This window comes from Mobula birostris, chromosome 24 (genome assembly GCF_030028105.1).
Source record: "Mobula birostris isolate sMobBir1 chromosome 24, sMobBir1.hap1, whole genome shotgun sequence".
NCBI classification, from domain to species: Eukaryota; Metazoa; Chordata; class Chondrichthyes; order Myliobatiformes; family Myliobatidae; genus Mobula; species Mobula birostris.
The window spans coordinates 8,015,378-8,031,367 of NC_092393.1; the positions used below are offsets into that span (position 1 = coordinate 8,015,378).

The window sequence follows — 15,990 nt, forward strand, 5'->3', positions numbered from 1 at the left end:
CCACAGCGTGATGCAGCCACCACCATGCTTCACAGTAGGGATGGTGTATTATTGATGAGGTGCGGTGCTTGGCTTACACCAAACATAGTGGCTTTTTCAACAGTGGCTTTCTCTCTGCCACTCTTCCTTAAAAGCTGCGACTGGTGAAGCACCCAGGCAACAGTTGTATGCACAGTCTCTTCCATCTCAGCCACTGAAGCTTGTAATCCCTCCAGAACTGTCATAGGTCTCCTGGTGGCCTCCTTCACGAGTCCCCTTCTTGCACGGTCACTCAGTTTTTGAGGATGGCCTGCTCTAGGCAGATTTACAGCTGTGCTATATTCTTTCCATTTCTTGATGATTGACTTAATTATACTCCAAGGGATATTCTGTGACTTGGAAATTTTCTTGTTTCCATCTCTTGACTTGTGCTTTTCAATAACCTTTTTGTGGAGTTGCTTAAAGTGTTCTTTTGTCTGCATGGTGTAGTTTTTGCTGGGATGCTGACTCATCATCAGTTGGACTTTCCAGACACAGGTATATTTTTACTACAATCAATTGAGATACCTTGACTACACGTGTTGATCTCCATTTAACTAATTATGTGACTTCTAAAATCAATTGGCTGCACCAGTGATGATTTGGTGGGTCATATTACATAGGGTGAAATACTTGTGCAATCAATTATAAACAAGAAAAAAATCTGCAGGTGTTGGAAATCCAAGCAACACACACAAAAAGCTGGAGGAACTTAGCAGGCCAAGCACGGATGTGTGGAAATATAAACAGCTCTTTGTGTTACATTTCAACCAACGTACAAGTTGGGGATTCACTTCTAAGTAGTTAATGAGTGGGGCAGATACAATGATAGACAAAATACACAGGTACAGTATGTATTTATTTTTTACTTTGTTTTATTTTATTTTATTTGGAGATACAGCCTGCAACAGCCCCATTTGGCCCAGCGAGATATGCCACCCAGGAACCCACATTTTTAACACTGACCTAATCACAGGACAATTTAAAATGACCAATTAACCTACTAACCTGTATGCCTTGGGACTGTGGAAGAAAACCAGAACACCCACATGGTCACAGGGAGAATGCAGAGTACAAACTCCTTACAGATGGCACCAGATTAGAACTCTCAACTCTGAGGCTCCAAGATGTATTAGTGTCGCACTAACCGCTATGTTACCACGGAGCCCTAGGAGATACACCTTATACTTGTTTATATTCTAATCCCACATTAACCTATATGCTGCTCGTCATGCTGTTGGCTGATTCACTGGATGACTTCTGAAACTTTCACAGAATTAGAAAGTGGATCTATTATTATCCAGGAATACAAATCCAATACAACGTGGGGTGGAGTGTGGTGTGCTTACAACCATTAAACAGCCTGGCATTGCATTACCCGCTCCAGCCTGCACATTGTAGGAGCTCATGGTTTTCACAGGCTCACACTTACTGCCAAAACCTTCACAAAGAAAGCAGGTATAATGTCCATTCTGTAGTGCTATCACCTGATGCTCTACTACTGATTCAACCAAGATGATACATCACCGGGAAGTAGATGCTGATTTGCCAGTAAATTCACGGGCACTGGCAGTCTTTTGCTACCACAGCCAGCAGATCATATGATAATTTAATCAGGATTCCACCAGGGAAGAACAGGTACAGAGATTAGGGGAGGTGGAAACGTTATAAATCTTCCTCCTACTGCTCCTGCATCATTTTGCAACCTGGACATCAAAGCTACGACTTCCGCAGTTTGATGCCCTGGCGACTCTTGCTGGGGTAAGAGTTAGTGATAGTTGCTGTAGTAAAAAAAATGCTCTTTCTCATCACTTGACTTTCCTCATCTACAGCAGTGTGCAGGCCCTTGTGATGAATAGATATTAAAATACAGGGCACACAGACCCTGCACTTCCTCCAGCCATACTTACACCTTTTGGTTGAGAAGGAATATTCTCTTGAAAAGACATCTCTGAACTATCAGTTCTCAATGTTAAGTCTTCAGTCCTTGTTACTCAACAAGGACTACTGGATTTTCTCTTGCACTCCTTCCAGCCGCTGTTTTGTTTCACTATACCTCTCCTCCTTCACCCGATTCATTTGTTCGAGAAGCCACTTTTTCCTGCCGTCATCCATGATCAACCAAAGTGTCACTTCCTGGAAGACGTCACTGACTGAAACCTATGAATAAAAAAGAAAGTTACTTGTTGGAATCCACACAACACAGTGTAAGTGGCACAGAAAAGTATCAATCCGTGCCAATCATTCAAAACAGCTTCATTAATTGCTGTGTTAATGGAGGATTTCTTGCCTAACAACAAGAAAATACTCTCAGACTTTAATAATAAAGTTTCACTAAATTATTCTCTACAATTCTATGCAGTTCTGAAAGGAAACATTGAATTTCTAGACTCTAAAGCATGGGTTAGATATAGACTAATGTACTGCTACATGATCCCATCACTTACACTGGGATTCGTTACAGGCTGAATTAGAGAATCCATCATATCGCTAAGTCCAAAACAAATTACGTGGTGGTGGTGTTGAAGTAAAATGTCTGGTGCCTTGATCTGAGGCAACAATAATTAGGCACCGTTTCTGGTCTTGATCTCTACCCTGTGGATGGAGACAAATGCCTTCTGCCAATCTCAATACAGGATGAGGCCCTTTGGCATACAATGTCTGTTCTGACAGCAATTCCAATTACATCTGCCTTCATATGTTCCTGTCCCTCCATCAACTGTCTGTCTTAATTCCTCTTAATGTTGTTATTGTATCTGCTTCCACCACCTCCCCTGGCAGCACATTTCATGCAGTTACCAATCACACTGTAAAAACAGACCATCACATTACAGCATATAGAAGCCATTCAATAGAATAGTACAGGCCCTTCAGCCTACGATGTTGTGTCAAACTTTTAACCTATTCTAAGATCAATCTAACCCTTCTCTGCCACATAACCCTCCATTTTACTATCATCCATGTGCCCATCTAAGAATTTCTTAAATGCTCTTATAATATCTACCTCTACCACCACCCTGGCAGGGTGTTCCACATACCCACCACTCTCTGTCTATAGAACAGCTTTGACATCCCTTGTATACTTTCCTCCAATCACTCTAATAATATATCCAGCAACACACATAAAAGTTGCTGGTGAACGCAGCAGGCCAGGCAGCATCTATAGGAAGAGGTACAGTCGACGTTTCGGGCCGAGACCCTTCGTCAGGATGTGTGTTGCTTGAAATTCCAGCATCTGCAGATTTCCTTGTGTTTGTGTTAATAATAGATCCCCTTGTATTAATCATTTCTGCCCTGGGAAAACTGTCTCTGGCTATCCACTCAATCTATGCCTCCTATCAACTTGTACACCTCTATCAAGTCACCACTCTTTTCCTCCAAAGAGAACAGCCCTAGCTTCATTAGAAAAACCTTCTGGTCAGCTAAGTATTCAACATCCTTCCTGTAATGAGGTAGACATATAGAAAACCTACAGCACAATACAGCCCCTTCAGCCCACACTGCTGTGCTGAACATGTACTTAATCAGAAATTACCGAAGGTTACCCATAGCCCTCTACTTATCTAAGCTACAGCTAGCCATCCAGGAGTGTCTTAAAAGACCCTATTGTATCCGCCTATACATCTGTTGCCAGCAGCCCATTCCACGCACTCACCACTCTCTGCGTAAAAAACTTACCCCTGTACCTACTTCCCAGCACCTTAAAACTGTGACCTCTGGTGCAAGCCATTTCAGCCCTGGGGAAAAGCCTCTGACTACTCATACAATCAATGCCTCTCATCATCTTATACACCTCTATCAGGTCACCTCTCATTTTTCACTGCTCCAAGGAGAAAAGGCTGAGTTCACTCAACCTATTCTCATAAGGCATGCTCCCCAATCCAGGCAACATCCTTGTAAATCTCCTCTGCACACTTTCTATAGTTTCCACATCCTTCCTGTAGTGAGGTGACCAGAACTGAACACAGTACCCCAAGTGCTGTCTAACCAGGGTCCTATATAGCTGTAACATTACCTAAACTCAACCCTACGGTTGATGAAGGCCAATACACCGTATGCCTTCTTAACCACAGAGTCACCTGCGCAGCAGCTTTGAGTGTCCTATGGACTCGGACCCCAAGATCCCTCTGATCCTCCGCACTACCAAGAGTCTTACCATTCAGCCATCATATTTAACCTAGCAAAATAAACCACCTCACACTTATCTGGGTTGAACTCTATCTGCCACTTCTCACCCAGTTTTGCATCCTATCGATGTCCTGCTGTAATCTCTGACAGCCTCCCACACTATCTACAACAGCCCCACCTATGTGTCATCAGCAAATTTACTAACCCATCCCTCCACTTCCTCATCCAGGTCATTTATAAAAATCACAAACAGAAAGGGGTCCCAGAACAGATCCCTGAGGCAAACCACTGGTCACCAACCTCCATGCAGAATATGACCTGTCTACAACCACTCTTTGTCTTCTGTGAGCAAGCCAGTTCTGGGTCCACAAAGCAATGTCCCTTTGGATACCATGCCTCCTTACTTCTCAATAAGCCTTGCATGGGGTACCTTGTCAAATACCTTGCTGAAATCCATATACACTACATCTACAGCTCTACCTTCATCAATATGTTTCGTCACATCCTCAAAAAATTCAATGAGGCTCATAAGGCTTTTTGACAAAGCCATGCTGACTATTCCTAATCATTTTATGCCTCTCCAAATGTTCATAAATCCTGCCCCTCAAGATCTTTTCCATCAACTTATCAACCACTGTAGTAAGACTCACTGGTCTATAATTTCCTTGGCTATCTCTACTCCCTTTCTTGAATAATGGAACAACATCTGCAACCCTCCAATCCTCCGGAACCTCTCCCATCCCCATTAATGATGCAAAGATCATTGCCAGAGGCTCAGCAATCTCCTCCCTCGCTTCCCACAGTAGCCTGGGGTACATCTCGTCCAGTCCCGGTGACTTATCCAACTTGATGCTTTCCAAAAGCTCCAACACATCTTCTTTCTTAATGTCCATATGCTCAATCCTTTCATTTGGCTGTAAGTCATCCCTACAATCGCCAAGATCCTTTTCTGTAGTGAATAGTGAAGCAAAGTATTCATTAAGTATCTCTGCTATCTCCTCTGGTTCCACACACACTTTTCCACTGTCACACTTGATTGGTCCTATTCTCTCACGTCCTATCCTCTTGCTCTTCACATACTTGTAGATTTCTTTGGGGTTTTCCTTAATCCTGCTTGCCAAGGCCTTCTCATGGCCTCTTCTTCCTCTCCTAATTTCATTCTTAAACTCCTTCCTGCTAGTTTTATAATCTCCTATTCAAGAAGAAGAGCTTATGAAAGGTTCAAAAAGCTAGGTAATGATAGAGATCTAGAAGATAAGGCTAGCAGGAAGGAGCTTAAGAAAGAAATTAGGAGAGGCAGAAGCCAGAGGCCTTGGCGGACAGGATTAAGGAAAACTCCAAGGCATTCTACAAGTATGTGAAGAGCAAGAGGGTAAGATGTGAGAGAATAGGACCAATCAAGTGTGACAGTGGAAAAGTGTGTTTGGAACCAGAGGAGATAGCAGAGGTGCTTAACGAGTACTTTGCTTCAGTATTCACTACAGAAAAGGACCTTGGTCATAGTAGGAATGACTTACAGCCGAATGAAAACCATTGACAGGGTGCAGAGGAGATTTACAAGGATGTTGCCTGGATTGGGGAGCATGCCTTATGAGAATGTAGGTCGCATCCGGAATTTTTCCGGGTAGCGGATGACTTCCTCCCACGCCATTCTGACATAGTTGGAATTCGCGTACGAGGCAAGTTACAGCAGTGGTTTCCATTGCCTTCTGCCCGGTGAGTTTTTTTTCCCAAAGGGATCACCAGCTCTTAACCCCGCATGGATGGAAAGCGTGCCGGGGGGGGGGGGGGGGGGGGGGGGGAGCCGGCTGGGTTTGAACTTCCGAACCTCCGCCCTGCCCGCAGTCCAGCGCTGATGCCACTACGCCACCAGTCGGTTCTTATGAGAACAGGTTGAGTGAACTCGGTCTTTTGTCCTTGGAGCAACGGAGGATGAGAGGTGACCTGATAGAGGTGTATAAGATAATGAGAGGCATTGATCATGTGGAGAATCAGAGGCTTTTTCCCAGGGCTGAAATGACTAGCACGAGAGGGCACAGTTTTAAGGTGCTGGGGAACAGGTACAGAGGAGATATCAGGGGTAAGTTTTTACTCAGAGAGTGGTGAGTGCGTGCAATGAGCTGCTGGCGATGCTGGTGGAGGCGGAAACGATAGGGTCTTTTAAGAGGCTCCTGGATAGGTACAGGTGTCCCCCGCTTTTCGAACGTTCACCTTACGAAACCTCACTGTTACGAAAAAAAGCAGCGCGCGATAAAAAAAGGCAGCACCCGCCCCGAGCAGCCGCTCTCCCCCGGATTCGGAACGGCATTCTCGCCAGCATTGCTTAAACATGTGCCTGTGAGCAGCTGTTTGCAAGATGAGTTCTAAGGTATCGGAAAAGCCTTGAAAGAGCTCGTAAGGGTAAAACTAGACATAATTAAGCATTTCGATCGTGGTGAACAAAGTAAGGACAAAGTGAGTTTGGCTTGTGGAAGTTGACGAAGATGATGTTGAAGAGGTTTGGCATCTCATGACCAAGAACTGATAGATGAAGAGCTGATGCAATTGCAAGAGGAAAGGAAAACAATCAAAACCAAATGCAGTAGCGAACAGACTGAAAGTGAAGTCGCCCAGGAACTGAACGTGAGGCAACTACGTGAGACTTTCGCTGCAATGATAAAGTACGACCTCAATTTTGAAAGGGTACGTCGGTTTAGGGCATATTTGCAGGATGGTGTGAGTGCTTACAAAGAACTCTTTGATCTAAAAATGTGTGAGGCTAAGCAGTCAAGCAAGCCTTCCACATCAGACGACAAACCGTGAGCTTCGACATCGAGGCAGGCAGACATAGAAGATGATGACCTGCCTACCCTCATGGAAACAGATGACGAGATGACACCCCAGTGTCCAACCACCCCAAACCCTGGGCCGCGGACAGATACCAATCCGCGGAGAATTGCATTGCCTCTGATCTGGGCCAACATTTACATGCCGGGTGGCACCTAATTAATTAGCTTGTTTATTTCGGCTTTTTTCTTAAAGATGTGCTGCATGCGTCCCGGCTACCACTGTACTCCTGCATGCTTCGCGGATCGGTATCGGTTCGCTGCCCGGAGGGTGGGGGCCACTGCACCACTCCAACCTCCAACGACTCAGCCTAACACACCACCATCAGTGTGCTCGGCGCTGTCCCAATTCCGGTTAAGTGATACTACACTGTACATACATTATTTCTACTTTATATCGGCTGTGTATTTTTACATGTTGTTTGGTATGATTTGGCAGCTTCATAGCTTAAAGGTTACTGGAGAGCGCTTGCACCGTGTTTTTGCCGAGAGTACTTGCGTGAGATTTTCGCTACGGAGAAGAGTGCAGGCAATTATTGTGGAAAAGTATTTCTACTTTATATAGGCTGTGTATTCATCATATCATTCCTGCTTTTACTATATGTTACTGTTATTTTAGGTTTTATGTGTTATTTGGCATGATTTGGTATGTTATTTTCGGGTCTGCGAACGCTCACAAATTTTTCCCATATAATTGCTTCTTCGCTTTACGACATTCCGGTTTCATAGGAACGCTCTACCTTCGGATGGCGGGGAAAACCCGTACCTGGAGCTCTGAAAAATAGAGGGCTATAGGTAACCGGAGGTAATTTCTAAGTTAAAGACATGTTCAACACAATTTTGTGGTCTGAACGGCCTGAATTGTGCTGTAGGTGTTCAATGTTTCTATCTCTATCATTATCTAGTTTTTTGAACCTTTCATAAGCTTTTCTTTTCTTCATGACTAGATTTACAACAGCCTTTGTACACCACAGTTCCTGTACCCTACCATCCTTTCCGTCTCATTGGAACGTACCTATGCGGAACGCCATGCAACTATCCCCTGAACATTTGCCGCATACATTTCCCTGAGAACATCTGTTCCCAATTTATGCTTCTAAGTTCCTGCCTGATAGCTTCATATTTCCCCTTACTCCAATTAAACGCCTTCCTAACTTGTCTGTTCCTATCCCTCTCCAATAATATGGTAAAGGAGATAGAATTGTGATCACCAAAATGCTCTCCCACTGAGAGACCTAACACCTGACCAGGTTCATTTCCTATTAACCAGATCAAATACAGCCTCTCCTCTTGTAGGCTTATCCACATATTGTGTCAGGAAACCTTCCTGAACACACCTAACAAACTCCACCCCATCTAAACCCCTCTCTCTTGGGAGATGCCGATCAATACTTTAGAAATTAAAATCTCCCACCACAACCCTGTTATTATTACACCTTTCCAGAATCTGTCTCCCTATTTGGTCCTGTATGTCCCTGTTACTATTGGGTGGTCTATAAAAAACACCCAGTAGAGTTATTGACCCTTTCCTGTTCCTAATTTCCATCCAGAGACTCCGTAGACAATCCTTCCATGTCGTCCACCTTTTCTGCAGCCGTGACACTATCTCTGATCAACAGGGCCACACCCCCACCTCTTCTGCCTCCCTCTCTGTCCTTTCTGAAACATCTGTAGCTTGGCCATTCCTGCCCCTGAACCATCCGAGTCTCTGCAATGGCACAACATCATAACTCTAAGTACTGATCCACATTCTAAGCTCATCCTCTTTGTTCATAATACTCCTTGCATTAAAATAGACACACCTCAAACCACTGGTCTGAGCACATCCTGAGCTTCCTCCCAATAGTACTCAAAGAGGAGCACTTATTGTTAAGGCAGACTCTCTAGTATCTGCCTCTTGCCTTTCTCTCTCCTGACTGTTATCCACTTACCTGTCTCCCTAGGCCCCGGTGTGACTACTTGCCTATAGCTCCTCTCTACCTCCTCCTCACTTTCCCTGAGCAGACAAAGGTCATTAATCTGCAGCTCCAGTTCACTAACCCGGTTCCTAAGGAGCTGCAGCTCGATGCACCTGGCGCAGATGACACCTTCTGGGAGGCTGGCAGTCTCCCTCACTTCCCACATCAGACACCCAGTACAGAACACCGGCCTCACAGACATACTTCCTGCTTCTATTCTTCACAGGTAACCTACCTTTCTTCGACCCGTTATCACTAAAGCCCTGTTGAACCAAAGCCCACCATTCTGTCTCCCTCTACTCTGGTGTCCACTCTGTAAAGATATCTCCTTTTAAACTTCATGCCGGTCTAACTCACTGACATCTACGTGCTTCTGCAGTCGTCCCTTGATCAAAGATGACCAGAAGTGAACACAATATTGAGGTCTAACCAGCGTTTTTATAGAACTGTAACATTACCTTCTGACCCTTCAACTCAATCCCCTGACTAATAAAGCCAACACACCATATGCCTTAACAACCCTGTCAATCTGCATGACAACTTTGAGGGAGGAACACACATCAAAGTTGCTGGTGAACGCAGCAGGCCAGGCAGCATCTCTAGGAAGAGGTACAGTCGACGTTTCAGGCCGAGACCCTTCGTCAGGACTAACTGAAGGAAGAGTAAGGGAACTTTGAGGGATCTATGGATGTGGACCCCAGACCCTTTGTTCCTCCACACTGTCAAGAATCCAACCATTAACCCTGTATTCTGCCTTCAAATTCAAACTTTTAAAATGTATTAATTCACACTTTTCCAGGTTGACCTTCATCTGCCATTTCTCACCCAGCTCTGCATCCTGTCAATGCCTTGTTGCAACTTACAACCACCCTCTATATGCTCACCCTGCAAATCTCCTTTAAGTTTTACTTCTCTCACCTTAAATCTATGTCTGCTAGTATTTGACATTCACGCTCTGAGAAAAAGACACTGACACACTATGTCTCTTATAATTTTATAACTCAATCACGTGACTCCTTAGCCTCTGATGCTTCAGAGAAAACTATCCAAATTTATCTAACTTCTCCTAAAGAGCTAGTACTCTCTAATTCAGGCAACATCCTGGTAAACTTAGTATAGTATTTAGAGATACAGCACAGTAACAGGTCATTTTGGCTCAATAAACCCACTACACCCATGTGACCACAAAATTCCCCAGCTCCTGCCTAATACTGTTGTAATTTGTTTTCCCTTAACTTAGCTCTTTCCCCTCAGCTCCAGACTAATCCTTGCTTATAGCTATCTCAAAACCTGGCGGTGTTATGATCTAAAAACTTGTCAATGCTCACCGACAAGACTCACCACATAAAATGGTCTATTGCTGAGATAAATGTGCTGAGCCAGAGCCAGGAAAGGTTTACACTTTGCCAGGAAGCATGATGAGTTGGAAAACTCCATGTTATATGCAACTGAACTGAAATGTTAGAGAGCTATTTGGCATTGTATATTTTTATACAGATCCTACTGGAGAAAGGAGAATGTGTGCCCCATCGCATGGACTTTTGGTGCGGTGTGATACCACAGGAAATGTCTAGTACCTTTTCAAAGTGCATGTTCTGAAACATGGCAATGCTGATTATATTTTCCAGATTGATTTTGGCTTGGAATTTTCTTATCCCCAGTTTGGTCACACCTGGAAAGGAAGTAAAAGTAATTCAAATTCAATTATTGTGAATTTAGCCAAACAGGAACAGCTTTCCTCCAGGGCCAAGGTACAACAGCAACAGTACACAGCACATAACATTGAAAGCATATGTGGTTGCAATTTCAGAAAAATGTCACAAAGAAAAAAAATATAGCCCAAGTTTGTGAGGCACTGCTGCAGAGAACTAGATGGTTGCAAAGGGTTCACAAAGGGTTGCCTTACGAGAACAGGTTGAGTGAACTCGGCCTTTTCTCCTTGGAGCAACGGAGGATGAGAGGTGACCTGATAGAGGTGTATAAGATGATGAGAAGTATTGATCGTGTGGATAGTCAGAGGCTTTTTCCCAGGGCTGAAATGGCTAGCACGAGAGGGCACAGTTTTAAGGTGCTTGGAAGTAGGTACAGCGGAGATGTTAGGGGTGAGTTTTTACGCAGAGGGTGGTGAGTGCGTGGAATGGGCTGCCGGTGACGGTGGTGGAGGCGGATACGATAGAGTCTTTTAAGAGACTCCTGGATAGGTACATGGAGCTTAGAAAAATAGAGGCTATGGGTAACCCTAGGTTATTTCTGAAGTAAGTACATGTTGGCATAGCTTTGTGGGACGGAGGGCCTGTACTGTGCTGGTTTTCTATGTTTTTAAGTCCTGAATGACATGACTATAGAACTGATGGTAAGTTGTCTCAGTCCAACTTGTTCTTCCACAGAGTGAATACCAGAGGCAGCACGGAGAACAGCAATGGTGGGAGAGAGCAGCCCCTAACCCAAGTGTGGATTCTAGTGTGCCCTTCTCCCACACTGCCTCAGCAACTCCTCTCCTGGTTGGCTGCAACAGTTAACCACTCGGCCTAGCCTAGTCGTTGCCACAAACAAGGCAATAGAAATCCCCTGCTGTTGGTTTTGTCAATGAGCCAGACTTGCAAAAATCTACATTACGAATGTCCAACAAGGTCTTGCAATCACAATAAATGCGTCCAAGACAATCATTTGCATTTGGATCATGCACCATCCAATGGTACACAGCAAGTCCAGGTGACAATGCAACAACAGTATGCAGTAAGTCCAGCCCCACTGCTGTCGAGCAACTCGCTGATGGGACAGTCCTGCAGTACTTGAATGTTCTTAGTATCCAGCAGTAACTTGGGGTCATAAAGAAGCTATACAAGATGAACAAATACACCCTTGATTGGACCCGGAGTGGCTGCTGAGACCGAGTGCACCTCCATTTTACATTGAAATATCCAGCATATAACCATTAGTTGACTGGTAATTTGGATGGATTGGTTTTACTGTAAGCATTAAGTCTAGTTCACCATTGAAGATTGTGAACCAATTAACAGAAATCTCAGATTGGACATAACCTGCTATTCACACACAAGCAACCAGCACATGCAAGAAGGAACTGCTCTGTTTCCGACATTCAGAAGCTCACTTGGCACTGAAATAGCTGACAGGAAATTTTCCAGGCTAAAAGAGTCAGGGGTAGAATTACATATAAATGGAGATGATGAAAAGATTGAACTAGTCCTGATAATGGTCATGCAGATAACAAAGAAATAGAAACATTGAAAGGATACCTGTTGGCTTATTACAACAGTTGACTTAAAGTGTGCTGCAGTGACACACAGGCCATGCAGGATACGGTCACCATTAATAGTTATTAAAGAGAAGAAAAAGCTTTGCAATGAATGCATTTTCCAGCTTATCAAAAGATAATTCTTCTTGCCATCTATTGTTTTGAGGATAGAGTTCTTGCTATGAACATCTCAACGTTTACCAACCACTTTACTATTTCACCAATTCATCAGTCTTATGTTCCAACATTTATATTTACTTTCACTGAAAAATAGTTCATTTATTTTTAAAGCAGTAGCAGGATCAGGTATTTTGTCTGGGCACAAAACTACTGAGTTGAATTTCTTACCATAATACATCATCATCAGTGTCACTTCTTTGCCAAATCCCTTTCCTCTGAAATTAGGTTCTAAAAAGAAAAACATAGTACAGTGGATTCCAGTTCACTGGGTCATCAGTTCATCCATTTGTTTGGAACGCTCCTACAGAACAAAAATGAATCAAGAAAATAGCCAGGGTTCCCTTTGTTTATTTGGGACACTATGCCGTTTAATTGGAACAGACTTGCTGAACAGTTCCTAACTAGAGTCAGTTGCATACAATTTTGTGGCTGTTAGACATTACACTATGCATAGAGTGAACAGGTTTTAAATAGCTTCAGTTGTGTGTGTTTTCTGTTCAAAAAGCAGTGATTTTTGTCACTTATGGTTGGTGAGAAATAAGCAGTAAGACAATTCAGAGCTGTTTTGCTCACTGTGGTTTCAAGCATTCAGGCTCAGAGATGCCAGAAATGGCTAGGAATGAAAATCAAATGATTGCACTATAACGAAGAATTTGAAGGTATCAACAATAATTTTGAATGTTCAGTGAAAATGAAGATTTGGAGGGTGCAATCATCAAAAGCATTGTATGAAGGCAGTCCATTATCTGATGACGTTGTTCGTTTACAGTCAATCAAAATAACACGCCAGTGTATTCTGGATGAATTCCTCCATCAATAACTATTAGGAAATAATAGTTTTAGAGCACTGTAAGAGTATTTGTAGTGTTCTAATTTAAACATAGAAACATAGAAAACCTACAGCATAATACAGGCCCTTCAGCCCACAAACATGTCCCTACCTTAGAAATTACTAGACTTCCCCACAGCCCTCTATTTTTCTAAGCTCCATGTACCTATCCAAAAGTCTCTTAAAAGACCCTATTGTATCTGTCTCCACCACTGTTGCCGGCAGCCCACTCACCACTCTCGGAGTAAAAATGTACCCCTGATATCTCCTCTGTACCTACTCACTAGCACTCTAAACCTGTGTCCTCTTGTAGCAACCACTTCGGCCCTGGGAAAAAGCCTCTGACTGTCCACACGATCGATGCCTCTCATCATCTTATACAACTCTATCAGGAGGATCTCCCATCCTCCATAGCTCCAGGGAGAAAAGGCTGAGTTCACTCAACCTGTTTTCATAAGGCATGCTCCCCAATCTGAGCAACATCCTTGTAAATCTCCTCTGCGCCCTGCAGCTTCCACATCCTTTCTATAGTGAGGTGACCAGAACTGAGCACAGTACTCCAAGTGGGGTCTGACCAAGGTCCTATATAGCTGCAACATTACCTCTCGGCTCCTAAATTCAATTCCACGACTAATGAAGGCCAATATACCGTATGCCTTCTTAACCACAGCATCAACCTGCGCAGGTGCTTTGAGCGTCCTATGGACTCGGACCCCAAGATCCCTCTGATCCTCCACACTGCCAAGAGTCTTACCATTAATGTTATATTCTGCCATCATATTTGACCTCCCAAAATGATCCACTTCACACTTACCTGTGTTGAACTCCATCTGCCACTTCTCAGCAAAGTTTTGCATCCTATCAATGTCCCACTGTAACCTCTGACAGCCCTCCACACTATCCACAACACCTCCAACCTTCACAACTTGGGGTCCGAGTCCATAGGACGCTCAAAGCAGCTGTGCAGGTTGACGCTGTGGTTAAGAAGGCATATGGTGTATTAGCCTTCATTAGTCATGGAATTGAATTTAGGAGCCGAGAGGTAATGTTGCAGCTATATAGGACCTTGGTCAGACCCCACTTGGAGTACTGTGCTCAGTTCTGGTCACCTCGCTACAGAAAGGATGTGGAAGCTAAAGGGTGCAGAGGAGATTTACAAGGATGTGCACGGATTGGGGAGCATGTCATCAGCAAGCTTACTAACCCATCCCTCCACTTTCTCATCCAGGTCATTTATAAAAATCACGAAGAGTAAGGTACCAGAACAGATCCCTGAGGCTACTATTACTACTACACCAACTACTACGTCGACTCAGGCCCAGGGGGCCAGCGTCGGGCACGATGACGGACTCTCCACTTCTCCCTCAGCAGTGTCTTCAGTTCATCTACATTAGCCGTGCCGCTGTCTTCAGGAGCATGTTGACCATAGTCTTGGGAGGGCACCCAGGGTTCATCCTCCCATGCTTGGGCTCCTGAGAAACACCACTGGTCACCGACCTCCATGCAGAATATGACCTGTCTACAACCACTCTTTGCCTTCTGTGGGCAAGCCAGTTCTGGATCCACAAAGCAATGTCCCCTTGGATCCCATGTCTCCTTACTTTCTCAATAAGCCTGGCAAGGGGTACCTTATCAAATGCCTTGCTGAAATCCATATACACTACATTTACTGCTCTTCCATCATCAATGTGTTTAGGCACATCCTCAAAAAATTCTATCAGGCTCGTAAGGCACGACCTGCCGTTGACAAAGTCATGCTGACTATTCTTAATCCATAAGACAGTAAGACAAAGGAGCAGAACTCGGCCATTCGGCCCATCGAGTCTGCTCTGCCATTTTATCAAGAGCTGATCCATTCTCCCATTTAGTCCCACTCCCCGGCCTTCTCACCATAACCTTTGATGCCCTGGCTACTCAGATACCTATCAATCTCTGCCTTAAATACACCCAATGACTTGGCCTCCACTGCCGCCATGGCAACAAATTCCATAGATTCACCACCCTCTAAAAAAATTTCTTCACAATTCTGTTCTGAATGGGCGCCCTTCAATCCTTAAGTCACGTCCTCTCGTACTAGACTCCCCCATTATGGGAAACAACGTTGACACATCCACTCTGTCCATGCCTTTCAATATTCGAAAAGTTTCTATAAGGTCTCCCCTCATTCTTCTAAACTCCAAGGAATATAGTCCAAGAGCGGACAAGCGTTCCTCATATGTTAACCCTCTCATTCCCGGAATCATCCTAGTGAATCTTCTCTGTACCCTCTCCAACATCAGTACATCCTTTCTGAAATAAGGAGAACAAAACTGCCCACAGTACTCCAAATGAGGTCTCACCAGTGCCTTATACAGCCTCAACATCACATCCCTGCTCCTTCCATCCCTCTAGAAATGAATGCCAACATTGCATTCGCCTTCTTCACCACCGACTCAACCTGGAGGTTAACCTTAAGGGTATCCTGTACGAGGACTCCCAAGTCCCGTTGCATCTCAAAACTATGAATTCTCTCCCAATTTAAATAATAGTCTGCCCGTTTATTTCTTCTGCCAAAGTGCATAACCATACACTTTCCAACATTGCATTTCATTTGCCACTTCTTTGCCTATTCTTCCAATCTATCCAAGTCTCTCTGCAGACTCTCCGTTTCCTCAGCACTACCGGCCCCTCCACCTATCTTCATATCGTCAGCAAACTTAGCCACAAAGTTATCTATTCCAAAATCCAAATCATTGACGTACAATGTAAAAAGAAGCGGCCCCAACACGGACCCCTGTGGAACACCACTGGTAACCA

General features: G+C 44.2%; 1 protein-coding gene across 1 annotated transcript in view; it reads right to left on the bottom strand.

Moving 5' to 3' along the window:
* Nucleotides 1-875: 875 nt before the first annotated feature.
* The window catches only part of nat9 (N-acetyltransferase 9), a 31,955-nt gene continuing 16,840 nt past the window's right edge, over nucleotides 876-15,990 (bottom strand). The window contains exons 4-6 of the mRNA XM_072242290.1: nucleotides 12,534-12,593; nucleotides 10,507-10,601; nucleotides 876-2,178 (exon numbers count right to left, since the gene is read on the bottom strand). Coding sequence (XP_072098391.1) covers nucleotides 2,023-2,178; nucleotides 10,507-10,601; nucleotides 12,534-12,593 — 311 coding nt within the window. The 3' untranslated portion in view covers nucleotides 876-2,022. The remainder of the gene's footprint in view (nucleotides 2,179-10,506; nucleotides 10,602-12,533; nucleotides 12,594-15,990) is intronic.